This window comes from Polyodon spathula, chromosome 27 (assembly GCF_017654505.1).
Source record: "Polyodon spathula isolate WHYD16114869_AA chromosome 27, ASM1765450v1, whole genome shotgun sequence".
Lineage (NCBI taxonomy): Eukaryota > Metazoa > Chordata > Actinopteri > Acipenseriformes > Polyodontidae > Polyodon > Polyodon spathula.
This window is the reverse complement of record NC_054560.1, coordinates 971,327-992,524: the sequence shown is the minus strand read 5'-3', so window position 1 is coordinate 992,524 and position 21,198 is coordinate 971,327. Positions and strand designations below refer to the sequence as shown.

Sequence of the window (21,198 nt, the reverse complement as noted above, 5' to 3'; positions counted from 1 at the left end):
CTGCCCTTTACATAGGCATGAACACAAAGCAAATTTAGAGCCGACTCCCACGCGCGCGAAAGGTAAATAGAAAGCAGAATGCTGTGCTAGGCAAGATGGTAGTGGATCAATGTTGAATGGTAATTATTCCTACATCAAACAACTTTAATTATAAAAATATTAAATTAATAAAAATCTCACGGGCTAACGTTCAGGTTGTTTCTTTCACATAATATGAGTGCACTCATATGTATGCTTAATTTGTCACAACTACATTTTCATCCTGTTATATAGTAACTAAGCGATAAATATAAAAACTGCAGGATTGTGGATCTCAATAATTCTGGCGACTAGGCATATTCAGCCACCGTTGTCCTTTTTGCTTTACATTAAAATGCTGATCATTTCTTATTGCTGCTTGCTTTTACACACACATAAAATACTGCTCTCATCCACAAATATTAACATTGTTGATGCACCATGTGAGGGTGAGACCGTCACTGTAATATTTCAAAGCCTGGTATTGGGATTATTATTGTTAATGTTATTCTACTGGCGCTAGAGCAGTGGTTTATAATACACCGTTCATGTTGAGCAATGTGTATTCAATACGTGAGGTGTACTGCTGTATGTAGATTAGGGCGATACCCTTAATGAAGCTGTCCTTTGTGGGAAAAGGGTTTTGTTATATAGCCGTATGTTCTGCAATCTTCCACAGAAGGGGTAATGCTGATGCTCAGTCTTTACTGGCAATGGTTAGGAACTAGAGAATAATAATGAGTAAAGGATGGAATAGTTTAACAATCGTGTTTGTAAACAAAGACGGGTTAAACAAATCCGTATAAATGAGAAGAAACACGTGTCATGTATTTAACATTATTTAATGCTGTGTCTTTCCTTAGGAGAGAGCAGTCGCACTATTAAGTGGTTAGCTGTGAGTTTGTCTTGTGAATGTCAGTCATTGTGTACAACCTTTGCAATCTGAGTGAAGTATCCATTACGAAAATTAATATTTATACCTCGGACCGGCACCCTGTTACACACCATAACAGCAAGTCAAAATAATCAGTATGTTTTTTTAATATATACCATAAAATTGCTACTGTGCTGCCCTGCATAAAGACAAACTGCACAAGCCAGCAGGAATCAGTGGGTTGTAGCATGATGAAAGCCCAATAATATTACACAGTAATTTGAAACCTATTTAAACACATTTACAACACTTCCTCATGATATACATCGCCATTGTGTTTGAAGGGATGAAGGGCGATGCTGTCCCTGCATTCACCATGATTTAGGAAAAGGGATCTCTGTCCAAGATTCGATATTCCTGCAGCGGGGACTCTCTCATTAGTACAGACACACTGACGAGCCCCACAACCTGCCAGAAAAAAGAGGAGTGTGAACAATTCTGTAGAAGAAACGTAACAGTTCCTTGTAGCTTACTGATCTCAAAACTCAAGCTTGATCTTAAAGGATCCCAGTGATTCAGCATCAACAGCATGGCTAGACAGCCCATGCCCTCACCCGTGTGTTCTCTGGTCCTGGTTAAGGTCCGATTTCTGTGCTGGTTAGGGTTAACTTTGACAACTCCTGAGGATTTTAAAATACGTTAAATCGAGTCTCGTCTAATTCTTCTCCTCTAGTTTTAATTCTCAAACTGAACGCAGTAGGGATTCAAGGAAATGCAAGCACACCGATTAGGGAGTGGTTAACGTAGAAAAGAGAAGATACTGATTAGAGGAGAAACCTCAGAATGGAGTGTGGTAACCAGTGGAGTACCACAGGGATCAGTATTAGGTCCTCTGCTATTCCTAATCTACATTAATGATTTAGATTCTGGTATAGTAAGCAAACTTGTTAAATTTGCAGACAACACAAAAATAGGAAGAGTGGCAAACACTGCAGCAAAGGTCATTCAAAATGATCTAGACAGCATTCAGAACTGGGCAGACACATGGCAAATGACATTTAATAGAGAAAAGTGTAAGGTACTGCACGCAGGAAATAAAAATGTACATTATAAATATCATATGGGAGATACTGAAATTGAAGAAGGAATCTGTGAAAAAAATCCTAAGAGTTTATGTTGACTCAGAAATGTCTTCATCTAGACAAAGTGGAGAAGCTTTAAAAAAGGCCAACAAGATCCTTGGATATATAGTGAAAAGTGTTGAATTTAAATCAAGGGATGCAATGTTAAAACCATACAATGCATTGGTAAGACCTCATCTAGAATATTGTGTTCAGTTCTGGTCACCTTGCTACAAAAAGGATATTGCTGCTCTAGAAAGAGTGCAAAGAAGAGCGACCAGAATTATTCCGGGCTTAAAAGGCATGTCATATGCAGATAGGCTTAAAGAATTGAATCTATTCGGTCTTGAACAAAGAAGACTACGCGGCGACCTGATTCAAGCATTCAAAATTCTAAAAGGTATTGACAGTGTCTATTTTTTCGACCTGAAAAAAGAAACAAGGACCAGGGGTCACAAATGGAGATTAGATAAAGGGGCTTTCAGAATGAGGCACTTTTTTTTTTTTTTTTTTTTTTTTTTTTTTTTTACACACAGCTGACACCTTCGGATCCTTCAAAAACTGCTTGATGAGATTCTGGGATCAATAAGCAACTACTAACAACCAAACGAGCAAGATGGGCCTAATGGCCTCCTCTTGTTTGTAATTTTTCTTATGTTCTTCTAATAAATTACTTTCATTTTTGTAAATTAAGTGGTATTAAGTTATTCTGTTGTTCTTTTCTTTTTGCTATCAATCAGTCCTTCTGTCACATCAGTCTGATATATCTGCCTGTTTGACAGAAGGCAATTTTTGATTTGAGACTTTAGTGCTTCGTTTTACACTGAATTTGCCAGGTGAATTCATTGACGTTGCCTGCAAGCAGAGATGGCGTGTGCTGGGAACAAGAGAGACTAGAAGCAAAGCACAGAACACTTAATCACACAGCGACTTTCTGATATGAATTAAGAAGCTCTAAAAGTATGATTATTCTTTTTTAATTGATTTTTGTTTTCACTAAACTCAAAACTATAAAGGTGACCTTTCTAAACAAATAAATTATATTCCAGAGATTCAGGGAGCTCAGCAAAATCAAATGATGTATTTTTCAAGAATGCAGTTTTAGAAATGTATTTCTACAGTGCTTGAAAAACTTAGAACACTGTTTAAAGTATAAAGTGAAAAGCTTGTTACAAGCCAAATAATTACTTACCTGTTTACCATACTGACATTATTAATTCCTTATAAAATTCAATTGAAAAAAAAGTAGAAAAAGTAGGTTGAGGTTGGATTTGTGTTGGGGTTTACTCTACAACCTAACTTGCTTCCAATTTCTAATTCTTAATATGATTGGCCGCAAGGAATAACCAGTGATTGGCTAATATTTTGTTGGTGGGTTTTTATTGTGAAGGTTCCTAGTAACTGAAATATTACTTGTGCGATAGACAATAAAAAAGGACTTGTCAAATATATATATATACTTGTCAATATTTCAAATGTTTAAAAGGAAATTCTAATAGCACTGACCTGAATCCCAGCCGCACCTACCGAAGACCAGAGTATTAAATGCAGAATGAACGACAGAACATTTTCCAGCTTCCCCTGGCAGCCCTGGTGGAACACCACAAACCAAAGCATTGAAATCCATTGTGTTGTATTAGCACCAGCAATACAGCATTACCCCCTGTGAACAGCGCAAGACAAAAACCTGAAAATGAATGTCTAACATCTTATTAGAACTGGCAACCTGAATGCCGCCCCTTCTTGTTGTGTTAAAGATCCCTTTGCTTACTATAATGCAGATATTTTTGAAATACTACAGAAGAGTTGCTGTTGCTTCCTAATACTGAATCACCTTCAAAGTCCCAAAGAAAGCAAGGCCAAACAACACAGGAGAAGCTGGGGAAGCACTGATCGTGGTGCTAATGCTAACATGGTACTACACCACTGCAAAGTTCAAGAAATCTCTGTTTGTCTTCAGATGTCTTGCACTTCCTAGGTGGAGAGTGAAATGGTTCCCACCCCTTCAATGCTGCCTTTCCAGTCACTAACCAGAAATGACTTTTTTTTTTTAATGACCTAGGAAGTAAAGTAGTAACAGACTTCCTGGAAGGCAAGGCAAGCAAACTGAGAACTGTCTTTATCCTAGTGTGTTACAAGGTGCTTAAAATGAAATTGAAAAACTTGTTTCTTTCAAAACAGGTCAGATTGATCAGATTATTTCGCTAGCTACAATCCCTTTAGTTGACAGGACTCAATCTCCAGCATGGTAATCTTGGGTACCTTTGTAAAGAGCAGTCCCAGCTGGTCAACACTTCCGGTGCAGTTGGTGAAAGTCGAGTTGCAGCAGCTGAGCGGTACCCTGGTGTGCCCGCTCTCATTAAACCATGGGCTTGTCTGCCAGTCCTGGAAGCCATGCAATCCGCAGCAATGGAGCTATGAACAAAAACAACAGCTTGATAACTAAAAATGCACACAATGGATCAGTTAACCCTTAACGGCTTGCCAGACGCGTTGGGTCCAACTTATTTTCACACACACTGTTTATTTTACATGCGCTGTTTAAAATATGTATTTTTTCAGAGTAAAAATGGTTTAAAAGACACTGAGTTGCAAAAGTACACTCAGTAATGCATCTCCAGCCAAGCTCCACCCCTTGTTCACTGCATTCTTCAAATACCTCTTTATAGACATGCATACTGATAAATCCTCTCCTAAACACTCGTTTTATCACCAAACTCACCAATAATGCAATCCAAGTCATTATTTTATTACTATAACATCTCAAAAAGCTCTGCAAATGTCTTGGATATTCTTTGAGTGCTGGATGCAGAAGCAGCTATCTCCTTTGTTTATGTCCGTGTTATCTCTGTGGTGCAGGGGGGGCTATCAGATACGTCCCCCCTTTTTTTTTTGGCTTCAATCGGCTCCTATCGGTCTCACTCAGCCATGAAAGGTTTTCTCAGCTTTTTCTGGAGAAAAAACGACTAGAGACCTGTGCTTGATGTCTTTTTGATGATATCTGACTGGAAAGGGAAAATTGTAATGTCGGACCTGGTCCCACATAGGACTGTAAAGGGTTAAAGAACCAAAACAAGCGCTCTGCCTTGGGGTTGTATGTGCTTGATTTGTGTTCATTATCGTTACATACAGTGCACTAAATAATTGAGGCTGTGAGGCAAAACGTACCATATATCTGTCTCTAGTAACTGTGGGGTTGGTGTCGACAGACTGAAGTAAGCAAAATAAAGTATTTTACCTATACATGATATCTGCCATCACAGTTGCAACCTGGGCATAAACCTTCTGAAAATACTTCAGAAGAAGTCAGAGGCACGGTCAACTCCGACTGTAAAAATGGTCCTTATTTACACCTAACATGCATTGAATCACCCTGACCCTACTCCTAAAACAACATGCATTGAATCACCCTGACCCTACTCCTAAAACAACATGCATTGAATCACCCTGACCCTACTCCTAAAACAACATGCACTGAATCACCCTGACCCTACTCCTAAAACAACATGCACTGAATCACCCTGACCCTACTCCTAAAACAACATGCATTGAATCACCCTGACCCTACTCCTAAAACAACATGCATTGAATCACCCTGACCCTACTCCTAAAACAACATGCACTGAATCACCCTGACCCTACTCCTAAAACATGTATTGAATCCCTTGCAGTCTCTGATTGTTATAGTCAATGTATGCAAATGGGGCAAAATTGTGGTAGAAGCTTCTACAGACAAATTAAGGATACATTACATAAAACTTCATTTAAAGTTTAAAATGTTTTTTGTTTTCTTTTTGTAAAATAAACGGAGCCTGTAAACCGGTAACCCTGTTGTGGGTTTTACTGCTTACTTAACTAACTCTGACTTACTTTCTTATTTTTATAAGGGATGCAAGGTTGTAGTAAAAGTTTAAAATGCTTGTTTATTAAAATGTATCCATTATTCATGGGTGATGTAATACAGACATGAGGAACCTTTCACATGTATAACCTGTATTAAACAGCTGTGCACATATTGGAGAAAGGGCACAAATCACAGCAAGCAGACTAGCGTAGTCGCGAACTTCACTGGACTGACCTAATCCACTCATTGTGGATCTGAGCTATGACCGCAAGGCTCGGGTTTATTAAGATGCATTCAGCACTAAACTTGATCTAGTTTAACTGATGAGCTCAATCATCTCATCAACTTTTGGTGGAATGCTGCAATTGACCCTGATCTGTCAGCAAGTCAGTTCGTAAACCTTTTTAAACTGAATTATAATAAAAAAAAAAAAAAAAAAAACAGTGTTTGAAATTGTTCATGGCGAATGAGACATTTTGATTGTACAATCAGGGTTCTCCCGAGGAATTCTGTACAGCCGGGCGGCAGAACATTATAGCCGGAGGACTTTTAACGGAAAAATAAACTTGCCTTACCTTAAATATATAATACTACAAAGAATCTGAATAATGTGTTGTCTTTCACTGACTATACCTGGTTGTGCTTTTTTATATTGTACATTTCTTTTTCATTACTGTTTTTTTATGATGGTAAATTATTGTGCTTGTTTAAGCACTCTGCGATTTGACTGGGGAAAGAGAACGCAGGGTTATTGGAGTTCAGAAAAAAACTGTAATCTTTTCACTTCTTTCTTAGCTTAATTATTGAGCTTATTGATTCATTTAAATTGTTTTCTTTATGTTATGGGCATTTTGTTAATGCACGTCTATTTTAGTTTTTTGCTATTTTACATTTTTTGAATGCACTCTTCATTTTAACACAACAGTGCTCTCACACGTTTGGTCACCATCATAACTGTTGCATGAAACCGCAGTGTAATAATCCAGCACCCCTGCACTCACAAGTACATGGGTACATATTGTTACGATATCAAAACAAAAGGAATACGCGTTTTGTATTTTGGTGCATATGTATAGCAATTATGTACTTCATGTCACCTTACAGTACAATAATATGACAAAAAATGGACTTAATGATAATACTTGAAAGTAATCTTAATATTTTTTTAATAAAGTATTAGTATTAGGTGGTGGATTGCTCTGATCGCTGGTTTATTTTGTCCCCCTGCATTCACTGTCACTACTTTTGCTTTGAAAATAATTGGTTATTTTTTAGCAGTCATTTTGAATCCTCTAAGTGTTTAACACAGAAAACCTTCTCCTTCAACTCTCTGATTGGTTAAATGTTGTGTCAAGACGTAACACAGTTGTCATGTGGTTCCAAGATTTTTTTTTTCACCCAGCAACATGGAAGTGATCTGGTCTGCTAGAAGCGCAATCAATCCTTATTTTTAAAGGCATAGTAGCACCTGCAAGACAGGCGGATCAGGTTTTTACAGCCGGGAGGCGACAGCCACTTTGCTGGACGGCCCTCCCAACTGAAAAGGCCTGGGGAAAACCCTGATATTATTATTATTATCATCATCACCTGGAACTGGAAAGATCTACATTTTTCATGGACCAGAAACAAAAAACAAAACAAAATGAATTTATTAGCCCTGGAATGAAAACGATATTCAAGATTTTGTTTATCGGTTAATAACTTTTCCGATCCCTTTCAGCCTGTTCTTGTTGTCTCTTTCCATTGTTTTCAAACAAACAATAATTTGAAAGAAGCGCTCTTCCCATGGTCTTACACCTCAGTGGTCAGCAACAAAACATTACATCCCAACTAGCTAAAGAAATTCAACATTACATTGATCAAATTATGTTATCTTGTAAAGAGCTTTGTGATGGTGGTCCACTATGAAAGGTGCTATATACAAATAAAGATTATTATTATTAATAAATATAGCACTATACAGTAGACAGTCAATTATCCTATCTTTGCTCAACCGTAATGTCTAATCAACCGAATGCACCTGTAATCAGGGGATGAATTACGTGTGGTGTATTTAGTAGTGCTGGGACGAACACAAGATTTTCATGTTCGGATATTCACTCAATTTAAACATTCGTTTGGATATTCGTTCGTTTTTCGAAACGTACTAAAAGTCATTACATTGCTGTGAACGCAGGCAGAGGCAGCATAGCAGCAGGGTCAGGGGGCGTGGCCCCTGTGTGTGTGTGTGCCTTTATTTTACAGCAAGACCTTAGAATATATAACACGCTTAAATAGAAAAATATCCCAGGAGTAAAGAATAGGTTGTGTAGGACTTACTTTACCCCACTGAATTAAATGAAAACCAAATAACACTTAAAGTTAAACGTTGTTTTGTTTATTCCTGAAATATAGTACATAAAGCTGACAGCGCTTTTTTTTTTTCATTCATTGCCATTGCCGTTTCTTCACAGTAAACGGTGGCCATCGACACGTTTTCATAAAGTAACATGTCAGACCCAGTGTAAGACTGCTAACACAGGGGTAATGTGTTCATACTTCTTTATTGTAGTTTAAACTCTGGCAGCAGCATTTTGCACAAACTGTAATCGAGATAAAACACAACTTGAAACACCAGAGAAAAGATAATTGCAATATCAATAATCAATCCTAGCTGTTATAAAAGCCTGCATCAGTCTCTCAGCATCTGGCAGCAAAAGAGAACGTCTTAGTTCAAAACTGACTCATTTCACGCAAATTCTGGCAGGGTACAAATTATTTGTACAAAAATATATTCCATGCACCACATTTGAAATGTGCACATTAAAAGATCAGTATTTAAAATGAAAATGACATACCTCTTTTTGTAAGAAATCCACAGCCTGTGTATCAGGGTCCTTGCTGCTGCCATTGTACTGGTGAAAGACCCTCTCAAACGGAGCCAGCTCCGATCCCATCTAGGACAGAGAAAGGCATTTAACACAATACAGGCATTGCTTTTACACCAATCACCCAGGTCTCCAATACTTGATTCAAACTGAGCTTCTTATTTTTAAACTACAGGTTGAATGGATTATCAAATAACTGGATGTATTTTTTTCTTCTGGTGAAATTGCTATATATGTAGATATTTATGTTTTGTGGATGTCAACTGGAGGTTGTCTTTGCTGTAGTTTGAGCAGAGTCTCCACCAGATCACCATTGTAAATTAGAATCTGTTCTGTTAGCTGATTAGGAATTTATTGATTATTACTAAAGGGATGTAAAATACAATATCAGCAGCATACAATTAAATATTGTGAGGAGTATTTTACAATTACTACTGGCAAGCATTGTTCCAGAGAGGGCAAACAGCGATTAAGAAAGTGGGCACCTCCAAAGAAAAGGGGGAAACCAGTCCATCTGTCTAACCAGAAACTCTGTCTGTCCCGATGCTGCAAGGACACCTCAACAAAAACATGATTCACATTCTCAATACAGGCTTGCAGCGGCCAGTCACATGTTTAGGGACAACGATTAAAACAAGGTTAGGGGCAGCTAACAGGTTACCACTTTGTTAACAGTGGCAAAATATAAGAGGAACTGCCTATGTTATCATATGATTTCTAAAGATCTGACCCATTGATATGACCAGAGGTCAATTTCAATGAAATGGTCACCCAAAGAAAGGGGATTTCAGTCTGAAGCCCAAGTCAGTTAAAAGTCTGAAATGTGTATAATATGGTGTTAGAACACTGGCCTAAGTATAAAAGTGTCTTTGTTTGATGTTCTCTGAATTTACTAGCATGTTACCTAATTATCCTTTTGTCACCAATTATTGTTAAAGGTTGAGAGTCCATGATTACTATAAATATAGGTAGAATGGGCACAAGTTTGTCATTCCTGAATGTAACGGAGCAGAAAATGGCAAAATACGCTCAGTTAAGCAAAGAAAAAAGACAGTCTGTAATTACTTTAAGAAATGAAGGTCAATCTTTAAGACAAATCGCAAGAACTTTGCAAGTGTCTGTAACTGCTGTGGCCAAGACCAAACGATTTGAAGAAACTGGCACTCATGAGGACCGAACAAGGTCAGGCAGGCCAAGGGTGACCTCAGAATCAGAGAACAAGTTCATTCGAGTCACAAGTCTGCGAAACCAGCAATTAATTGCCCCTGAAATACAAGCTCAGCTAAATGCTACTGGAAGTACAGATGTTTCAATATCAACTGTTCAGAGGAGATTGCATGAAGCTGGCCTAACTGGAAGAATTGCTGCAAAGAAACCAGTTAAGAGTGCAGAATAAGAGGAAGAGTCTTGCCTGGGCCAGAAAACACAGAAACCGGATGTGTGGAAGTCGGACTTATGGACAGATAAGTACATATTTGAAATATTTGGGTCCAACCGCCGAGTATTTGTAAGACGCAGAGAGGGAGAGCGCATGAGTTCTGCATGTCTGGTTCCCACTGTCAAGCATGGAGGAGGCAGTGTCATGGTCTAGGGTTGCTTTGCTGGTGACAGAGCTGGTGATCTTTACCAAGTCCATGGCAAGCTCAACCAGCATGGCTATCATAGCATACTTCAGAGGCATGCCATTCCATCAGGATTACGGCTAGTTGGGCAGTCCTTCATTCTTCAGCAAGATAATGACCCGAAACACACCTCAAAGTTGTGCAAGAACTATCTGGTGAAAAAGGAAAGTGAAGGACAACTCAATCTAATGACCTGGCCTGCCCAGTCTCCAGACCTCAATCCCATAGAACTTGTATGGGACGAACTGGACAGAAGAGTCAAAGCAAAGCTACCCACAAGTGCCCTACATCTCTGGGAATTGCTGCAGAAGAGCTGGGAAGACATGTTGGGTGATTTCCTGCTGAAACTTGTTAACCGAATGCCTCGTGTTTGTGAAGCTGTTATTAAGGCAAAGGGTGGCTATTTTGAGGAATCCAAGATTTAGAAACAATTTTCAATTTTCTTGAACATTGCTTTGATACTCCTTATATTTTGTTTTATATATTGTAACATGTGTTTTAATTTTCAAGTATTTACAGAAACGTATACAGCGTAAAACATTGAAATTATGTCAATTATGAAAAAAACCTAGTTTCCAGCAAGTGTACTCAAACTTTTGACTGGTACTGTATATGAGACAGGGTCCACTGTACATATTAACTGATATAATAAACAGGGTCCACCGTACATATTAAAATATGAGACAGGGTCCACTGTACATATTAACTGATATAATAAACAGGGTCCACCGTACATATTAAAATATGAGACAGGGTCCACTGTACATATTAACTGATATAATAAACAGGGTCCACTGTACATATTAACATATATGAGACAGGGTCCACTGTACATATTAACATATGAGACAGGGTCCACTGTACATATTAACATATACGAGACAGGGTCCACTGCACATATTAACATATGTAATAAACATGGTCCACTGTAAATATTAACAGATATAATAAACAGGGTCCACTGTACATATTAACATATGAGACAGGGTCCACTGTACATATTAACTGATGTAATAGACAGGGTCTGTTAATGATCCCTTTTCAATTTAAATGTGTACCTTTTCAACGTTGATATAAGATAAAGTTGCTGCAGTTGCTTCCAAGCAAAACACGATGATGAGAAAATACACAAACTGCAATGAAAAACAGTGAGATAGTTAACAAGGAGAGAGCAAATATGAAATTCCAATATTAAAACACTCTAGATTATGTTGAAAAACATACGTGCGGGATATGGGTAACTACCGTTGCTTAATTCATTTTAGTTAGAATGTACAAACAGTCACGAGAAAAACATAATTGAAATGTAAACGTACAATCATTATTATGAACATATTTGTAAGTATACATTGTTCTTATTATTTTTACAATGACATGACTTGTAACACAGGATGGCACATTGGGTCAGGGGAAAGAGGAAAGCTGCGAAAATCAAATGGCACCTTACTAGCTTTCCTCGGCTTACTACTATAGAGTAGCCTGCTATGTGTATTGTCTGTGTATAAACAAAAAGTTACACCAGCGCATAACTAGAATTACTTCTGAGTGCTCTAATCCCTAGAGACTAGAATTACTTCTGAGTGCTCTCTAGTCTACAGAGACTAAAGTAAAGGTTGCGCGAGAATCTAATGAGAGCAGGAGAGAGTTAAATGGAGATAGTGTGTTTTGTTGCTCCATTCCTCCTTTGAGACAGTGTGCCTAATGCCTATATGTGTACAGGATTGATACTGCTACAAAAGGGAACCCAGTTATGCAGAACCCATGAGATATAATAAAAGTCTGAAGTTGAATTCCCTGAAATGCTGCGTGTTTGTTTGTGGCCTCTCATCGAGCCTGCAGCCACCAAGTGACAGAGAAAGAATGAATCTTGGTTATAAATCTCCCTCCTGACCTATGAGGGCGCTGTGTAAAGGGAACAGAGTGTCCCAGACTGGACGGTCAGACAATTCATTCCAAGGGTTAGCTGGATGTTGGCCATCTAGAAAGGGGGCGGAGCTATGGTGCACCAAGTCATCGCTCCAGAGAGAAAGCAATGTGGTAACCACGAATTGGAGAAGCGGTTGCACTCGCTAACCAAGGGGACGTGCCTAGGTGATCTGTTCCTTTGTTTATGGTTAAGAGAAACACTGAAGGACGAACTTTCCAGTTTGGTTTCTGAAAGCTGTTTATTTTACGTTCTGTTCAACAGCCTCTGTAATAGCCTTTTGTTTAATGTACAATTCTGAAGCTACATAGTGATCGAGCGTTCCTTTCTCCAAAGTCACGTTAAGACATGCAAAACAATTACCTCAATCTGCATGTACAGTTTCTTTAGGAAATATCTTGAAATGATCATCAGATGAAATATACTTTGCTTTTTTTGTTGTCCATTTCTACTATTTTACCTCCAATGCTGAAAACTATATTTTAGCAACCTAAATCAAAACAATGCAGCACCAACTTTGTCCCACCCCCTACTGCACATTACAGGTCACAGAAAAGCAGTACAGACGCACTGATAGGCTGATTAAAACTTTGTTGTTATTTGAATAGTAAACAACAACGTTAACCACTTTGGAGAATTTTTTTTTTTGTAAATGTTATTTGTGCACATTTTTTGTCTAAGTGCAATGCACACAGGAAGGCGAAGGAATAAAAAAGGGATATCTACAGAAGGAAGATACATAGTTTTGCACTGCTTGCGTTGTGCAGTAGTTCATTTAAACAAGTTTTTTTTCTCTCTGTACTTGTCCGGTATGCATTGGCCCCTAAAACAGGCCATACGTAACCGCGATGTTCTCCAATTAAAAACGCCACTGGGGAGTTACAGTGGCTAAAAGTGCTTTAGCCCTAAAACCATCGGGGGATGAGTAAAGGACCAGTTGCCCCAGTCACCCCCTGACGCTGACTGTCGGTGTGTCCTGTGATGAAAAGCCACGAACACAGAACGTGGTGTCTTGTGTCTTGGCATGGTGGGGAAGAGGTTTTCGACAATGAGCTCACATTAAATGACAATAATCTGATAATAAACAAATGATGGATCCAATTTATGCGTCCCTAAATTACAACGCAGGAGTTCGTTTGAACAGGTGAGATAGTCTGCTATTAATAATAATAATAATAATAATAATAAAACCCATTATTATTAATATTAGACCCAATAGACGAGAAAGGGGCGGACCGACCTTAAGTGCAACGACAAACTTACTTTTCTGTTTGGTTTGTTATTTTGTAATTGTCAAAGCAATAGGTTACACAACCCCCCAACAAGATGACACTCCAACTACGTTTAAACCACAATGCGTATAGCCCGAGATCCGGCTGTCCTATCATTCAATTTACCACTAGAACACTAGATCGCGGTCGGCAGATTACCTTGGTAGGTTCCCGTGACAACTCGACACGTCAGACTCGCTTCTGTCCACCAGCTCCTGGAATTTAGTTTTAGGGAGGTTAATGATCTCCGGAGTAACATATGGGAATGTGTATTTGCAGAACTAGAGGACCTGTCTCGCCCGATTGAATCAACTTGACTAGTGTTTAGAACTAGAAGAGCCAGGATCGACTTTGGACAGCGTGGTGACATTGCACTGTAGCCACGATGTAGTGACGTAGATCGGTGGCGGTTTCCTGATCAGGTAGAAATCGACGTGACGATGGAATGTTACGTCCTAATGAAAGTTTGAGAGGACGAGTGGATGTTAGCGGAAAGTACTGTGTACAGGGCTGGTGGAGGAGTTGGACAACTGTTTGGCGATCCAGGGACGCTGCAAGCTGAGGTTCTCCGACTCTGGCCTGCTTGTTATCCCCAAGCAAAAGTGCACCACACTTGGAGAACGCTCATTTAGCTTCATGGCTCAGACTCTCTGGAACTCTCTCCCAGCTTTGGTGCATGATGCTCCCACCGTCGCTCGCTTTAAATCAACTCTCAAGACCCACTTGTTCTCTCTTGCTTTCCATGCTCTTCAAGCCTGATATCTGCTATTAGCTGCTGTGTTGCTGTATACTATTTCATGTATTATGCACTATTGCTGTACTATTTCAGTAAGACGTCCACATCAGTTATTAAGGTGCACAGGTAAATTACATGGTAATACGTACATTTTGTTTGGTTCCACTGTATTTAATGTATTATGCAGCATTTTGTTTTATTTGCTCCCTGTCTGATTTTCTGCATTTTTGTATATTTTTGACACTGAATGTTATCAGATCTTCAACCAAAATCTAATATTAGATATAAGGGACCCTGAGTGAACAAATAACACAAAATATTGATACTTATTTCATTTATTTATTAAAGAAAGTTATGCAACACCCGGGACACACTTTTTTTCTGGGACATGAATTTTTTAGACTCAATAACTGGTTACGCCACCTTTAGCAGCAATAACTGCAACCAAACGCTTCCTGTAGTTATTGATCAGTCTCTCACAGCGCCATGGAGGAATTTTGGCCCACTCCTTCATGCAGAACTGCTTCAACTCAGTGAAATTTGTGGGTTTTCGAGCATAAACTGCTTGTTTCAGGTCCTGCCACAACATCTCAATGGGGTTTAGGTCTGGACTTTGACTAGGCCATTCCAAAACTTAAAATTTCTTGTTCTTCAACCATTCTGATGTAGACTTGCTTGTTTGTTTCGGATCATTGTCTTGTTGCATGACCCAGCTGCACTTCAGCTTCAGCTCACGGACGGATGGCCTGACATTCTCCTATAGAATTCTCTGATACAATGCAGAATTCATGGTTCCTTCAATGATGGCAAGTCATCCAGGTCCTGATGCAGCAAAGCATCCCCAAATGTAATAAAAAAAAAGTGTGTTTTAGAAAGTTCTAGAAATGCGTTCGAGTTCATCTTTGCCCTTGCCCTATAATAACCCCATATCTTATATAACTTGTTTTTTGTCACATTTATATAACTTGTTTTTGTTAGAATGTTCTAGGGAAAGGAATGGTTTATTCAGAGGGCCGAGCCTCGAGGGAGTGATCTGGCCAATTACTCTCTCGCATGCAAAAGCCTAACTTGGTAAGTTATAAAGGACGGGGTTCTCCTCTGCTCTGATGAGAGTCAGCCGTGAGGATTAGCGCGCAGTCCTGCTCGGTAATTTCTTGGAGACAGCTGCTTTCTCTTACCAGGGTCGAAGGGCTCTCCCGATCCGCTTGGAAGGGTAAGAATTAGTTCAGTTGCGTCTCATGGATTGTATTGATCTGTGATTAATATAATCTTTGTATGAAAGTGATGAGAGAGTGGATGACGAAAAAAGTAAGAAAAAAAGGTGAGTATAAAAGGAAGAGGAAGGTAATGAGGATGGTGTAACAATAAAAGAGACTGTGTATGTAACTGCGTGTGTGTGTGTGAAATAATAAAGGACCTTTTAAAAATTACTCTGTGAAGTAATTGTCTTATTTACTTCCACATCAACTTCCTTTTAAATTTAAAGTAATTAAATTTCACACAACACAACCTTACTGAATTAAAAGAATAATGAAGGGGTAGGTTTTCATTAAATAAAGGCGCCGCGGTCGTGAGTGAACTGGTATGTGACCGTTGGTATGAGTTTCTTTCTGTGGAATGTAGTGTTTGGTTTTCGCCAGACATAACGGGGCCCATGTTTGCCAAAAAGTTCCACTTTTTGACTCATCTGTCCATAGAACATTGTTCCAGAACTCTTGAGGATCATCCAGGTGCTTTTTGGCAAAAATTGAGACGAGCATTCATGTTCTTCTTAGTGAGCAGTGGTTTCTGCCTTGCTACTCTGCCAGGAATCCCATTTTTCCCCAGTGTGTTTCTGATGGTGGAGTCACTGACCTTAGCCGAGGCGAGAGATGTCTACAGATTCCTGATGTTGTTCTAGGGTTCTTTGTAACTTCCTGGACGATTGTACGCCTTGCTCTTGGAGAGAGTTTTTGGCAGGATTTTCACTCCTCGTGGCATGATGTGCCTCTAGAACCTGTGTGTGCTGACAGCTTCACTCAGGAATAAAGAGGGAATAAAATGAATAAAAGGCGTACGCCTTGCTCTTGGACACTCCTCGGAAGATTCACTACTGTCCCAAACCTTCTCCATTTGGACAATATGGCTCTGACTGTGGTTTGGTCTTGAGCCCCAGAGCCTTAGAAATGGCTTTGTAACCCTTTCCAGACTGATATGCATCAACAACATTTTTCCGGAGGTTTTCAGGAATTTCTTTTGATCGTGGCATGATGTGCCTCTAGAACCTGTGTGCTGAGAACTTCACTCTGATGGCAAGGGCCAAAGTTAGTCAGATTTATATTAAGCAGGGCTGGCCCAAATCAGGCTTGATTGTTAACCAAAGTATTCAAACAGCCGACCCTAATGATCCCTTTAATTGGGTTGAGTTAACTAAGGGGGCAATAACTTTTTTACACCTGAAGATTGCATGATTGAATACCTTGCACACCAAACAAATGAAAGAAGCACCAAACTTTGGTGTCATTTTTTCTCTCAGACTGCCCTATATATACTACAACCCACAAAAAGATCTGACCAGATTCAATGTGAAAATTGTGCAAAAATGCAGAAAATCAGACAAAGGGGGCAATAAAAAGGGTAAAAATAACAACAATAAGCAAGCAACGATTCTGTATAAATCTTCTCTGTTAAAAAAAATATTAAGATATGTAAGGATTTTCTTGAAATGATAAGTGCATCTTGTAAAGCGCTTTGTGATGGTGGTCCACTATGAAAGGCGCTATAAAAAATAATGGCTGACTGATTGAAAAAGTTTTAATAATAATAAGTAATAATAATAATAATAACAACAACAACACTGGATGGATTATTTTACTTACAATGCCCTGAAGACATGGCGATTCTTTCTCTGATGCACAACAGCCAGCAATACCAGCAGCAAGAAGAAACAAGGCCGCTATGACAGCCAGGAGTGCTGGAAGGATGATGTATTCATCCTCGAAGAACAGTCGGTAGTGCTTGAAATTAATCAGGAGGAAAATACCACTTAGGGCTATCACTAGAGCAGCAAGCTGTAATTACAGAAACAAGGAAACAAACCGCTTAGTAACAATCACAAAGGTACATGTCACTGCCCTGTTTTACCAGCTGCAGTGTTGGAATATTGAATTCCTTACTTTATTAAGTGTTAAGTACAGGGCACATCGAGAGAGATACAAGGAAGGCAGCTGTATCCAAGTACAATTGCAAATACACTCTCTGTAGATGCAGCTATTGGGCAAGGTGTTTCCTTGTTTTGAGGTTCTGTTTTTTTTAACAAAATGTCAAGTGTTTTATTGCAGTGGGTTGTTCGGCTCTACCACGGGCTGTTTACGTTTGTTTACCAAATTGTACTGTATCATTTAATCGCAGGATAACAGAATTTGGAATACCAATAAAAGTGAACGGTAGATACACCCCCCCCTTTTTATATACTTCTCTATTGCTGTTTCTGCTAACCAGGCCCTCTGACAACCCCACTTCTGCTTTTGTCTGTCTGTCCGACTGCCTTTCTGTATGTCATTATATGGCTGGTTTCACAGAGTCTGATAAGCACTAGTCTTGAACTTCCCAATGTTAACTTAGGTAAGGTAGTCCAAGACTAGTGTCAATCTGGCTCAATGAAACCAGTGGTTACAATAATTGTGATGAAGCTGATAATCAAATTGTTAAGTTACTGAGTGTGCCATATTGTGAGGTTATATGGAGTCTGTCTTTCTGTCCATCTATACAGTATATTATTACATTTATCTAGAGAACTGCTTATCCAACTACAGTATGATGAAACTTGCCAAGGACTTTCAACAGCACATTATAATATATGGGGGCATATTTAGCTTAGAATTAGAAAGATTGGTGAAAGTCTTTAAAATCCAAAAGGAGTGGGCACAGTTAACCTAGCCACTACATTAAACGCAGCACAGAAACCAGGACCAGAGGACTGTAAAAAAAACAAGACTTAAGACAAAGAAATACTGTTGTTTACACAGTTGTGACGGCACAGAATGGATTACCTAGCCATGCTGCTGATGCTGAATAATTAGGATCTTTAAAGAGTAAGTAACGGGGTTCTGAAGAAACTGCGTTATAACACACCTGCAATTTACCTTTTCATTGTTAACATCCTGACAACTTTTTACACTTATAACTTTTAAGTCTGTTTTAAAGCTCTTTTCAAAATGTCTGCTCTAGTGCACTAGTGTTTATGGTCTGTCCTCTAAATCACTGCATGAAGAGCGATTACTTAGGCAATTAAGACTCAAACACAGAAAGCATTGCCAAGCATTGAGGACTGTCTGGTGATAAGAGGGTTCAATACAAACAAGGTTGTATATCACATATACAGAGCCATTTTTCAAGGGTCTATAATAACCGTTTTCATGATGGCCAGTGGTCACTACATGAAACCAGCCTTACTGCTACGCTGTCACAATGTTGTTGCACTATCTGGGTTCCCTCCTCTCGTTAGCAAAGATCTTCTGTGAAGACGACTATCAGCGTACTTCTACATACACTGGAAACACGTGTATTAGAATAAATCACTTGTTTTGTTATTAGTTTATTTATTTGGCCTCCCTGACTATCTGATTCTAAGCTCCGGTTGGCTCGATATTACGTGCTTGCAGTTTAAACAGGCCGGAATGCAGACACACTGGACAGGAAAGCCAGGGCTGTGGTGAAGTTAGGAAATCACAGCTTCATATACAACGACACATTATTGTTAGACAGTGCAGAACTAAAATGAAACAAAAGAAAGTGAATGGCACCCTTACTTACCCAAAGCAACTGGCTAAAAATCCGAAGAACTATTTTGCAGATTCTACGGCTCGGTTCGCTCATGGTGAGGAATTTGTCAGTAGCGAGTACTCGCTTTAAAAAAATAAAAAATAAAGAAATAAAATAAAAATAAAAAAAAAAGATATATATATCGATTTCTTGCACTAATTAGGATTACCCACTCGCGACATATCCCTGTATATCGCTTCTAGTACAGCCTGGCGACTGCTCAGTAATCGATAAACTATCGCTTGTGAAAACCTCAACTTCTTAACTTCCTTGTTCCTTTGCTTGTCAATGTTTACTGGGAAAGGTCTACCGGAAATACCGCAGACATTTCTTTTTCCCGTTTCTAGAGCGGCACCTCGTCAGTCTTCCAAGCATGTCAAACGTTTCTAGGCGCAGCAAACGCAGTAATCCCAAAGCTATCAGCAGACATGTTCTGTATAACATGCTTGTAGTGATTGGGAGGCGTGTCCGAGGCTGAATAACCTCAGGTGCGGGACATTAGTTGATGAGATACCGATAAAAAGGATCGAGACTGGTTGCGTGAGGGAGAAATCGGGATAGGAAGGCTGCTGGCAACTGGTGTTGACTGGCGAATATGAGACAACGCATGTCAACAGCTGTAAAATTACCTTTCTTTTTTTAAAATACGTATTTTCTAGTTAAAACGAATAGACCATTACCGCAGAACTGCACAGCAAGTCTTAGGCGTGATATATATATATATATATATATATATATATATATATATATATATATATATATATATATATATATATAACAAACATACATATCTCGGGCACTATTCTTTATTGCTTCACAGGTTTCCCTCACGTGTAACAAGCAGCCTGCAAAAACTACGTCACAGACAATCTCATCAAAACGTCTGATTTACTAATAATTTAAGGGTTTGCTGACCTCTAGTGGTTCATGTTGGTATTGCTTTATTTTCAGGACTTGCACTAGTCACTAAAAGTAACGTGCACTCACTTGTAAAGGATTTCTCTTCACACTTACATATACACAGGGTGAGTCATACTGTGTGCAACATTGTTGTTTTGCATTGTTTTTAATTCTACTATCTCTGTCACTTTCAATTTTCACAATGCTCTGCTGATGCTGTGTGAATTAAACCCACCTGTTTTCAAGAGCTGCTTGTCGAGTTGTGATGCTTGCCAAGGACTTTTTTTTTTTTTTTACTAAACTAATCTGGGTCTGATATGAGAGAATATAGAGTAAATACAGGATGCCTGTCTGATGTGATAACTATACATACTACAGAACCACCTTGCCAGTTTGACGAAGCTTGAAAAGGGCATTTCTTGATACACACTGAATAGTTTCCTGATGTGGGTGTATATGGACACATCCTGTCTGTATGTGTGTTTAGAGAAATGTATTCAATTGTGATGAGCCCTGGTCTGCTAACAGTGTACAGGCATCAGCATGCTTTTATAACCCTTACCTGTCTCACAAACCAATTGACTGTATAGATCTCAAGAGTGCAGTTTCAATTTGAATTTTAAGCATAACATCTGGTACTACACTGGTTAAAGACAGTTCTCCGATTACTTGCCTTCTCTCCCAGGAACTCTGTTGCACTTCCCGGGTAATTTCAGCACTGTTTTCAGGGTCAAGCATCTTGCTGGCTGCAAAGCATGTCAATCATTAGCAGACGCAGATGGTTAGTTACTGACAGGAAAGGGCTTGTTCACTCTTCAAGTGTCCTTGAAAGTGCAAGACGATCTGAAATAAAATGTGCTTATTGAAACTGCTCCATGTCTTGTCCTAGCAAGACAACAGGACTTGGAAATGTCCTAGCAGGACTTGGAATTAAAATTAACATTTCTACGCAAGATAAGCACACTTGCTCGTGTGCGGGACTATTTCATAAAGTAATTGAAAGACAAAAGTGGAAAGCTTTGTAATTGAGTACTCACACAGGCAGAGCCACTAGTAGGGCTGCTATGTAAAGAGCAGTGATGCTGTGAACGGGCACAGGTCTGTTCACCCCACTGAGTGCCAACAGCTTCACCTCGAGATCCTTGATCTTAGAGAGCTGCTCCTGGCTGCAACACAAAGACATACACCACAGTGAGCACTGAGACTGACTGCAACACA

General features: G+C 39.1%; 1 protein-coding gene across 2 annotated transcripts; it reads right to left on the bottom strand.

Annotated features, from left to right (window-relative positions):
- Positions 1-1,041: 1,041 nt before the first annotated feature.
- On the bottom strand, positions 1,042-19,761 carry tspan37 (tetraspanin 37). 2 transcript variants are annotated; one of them, XM_041230376.1, is made up of 7 exons: positions 19,072-19,756; positions 17,136-17,327; positions 11,405-11,479; positions 8,695-8,793; positions 4,276-4,428; positions 3,520-3,603; positions 1,042-1,360 (listed from the first exon to the last, which is right to left on the bottom strand). In XM_041230376.1, exons 1-7 carry the CDS (start codon positions 19,132-19,134, stop codon positions 1,274-1,276), a joined length of 753 nt encoding a protein of 250 aa, XP_041086310.1. In that variant the 5' UTR covers positions 19,135-19,756; the 3' UTR covers positions 1,042-1,273. The 2 variants fall into 2 exon arrangements, with proteins under 2 accessions (XP_041086310.1, XP_041086312.1); XM_041230378.1 differs by lacking the exon at positions 11,405-11,479 and having other exon boundaries at positions 19,072-19,761.
- Positions 19,762-21,198: the final 1,437 nt, after the last annotated feature.

Excerpts from the sequence above, each read along its gene's own strand:
- tspan37 (XM_041230376.1), bottom strand. The coding sequence starts at position 19,134 with ATGAGCGAACCGAGCCGTAGAATCTGCAAAATAGTTCTTCGGATTTTT. Across the intron at positions 17,328-19,071 it reads TTTTTAGCCAGTTGCTTTGG|CTTGCTGCTCTAGTGATAGC; the intron begins GTAAGTAAGGGT and ends CTGTAATTACAG. Across the intron at positions 4,429-8,694 it reads TGGATTTCTTACAAAAAGAG|CTCCATTGCTGCGGATTGCA; the intron begins GTATGTCATTTT and ends TTTTGTTCATAG.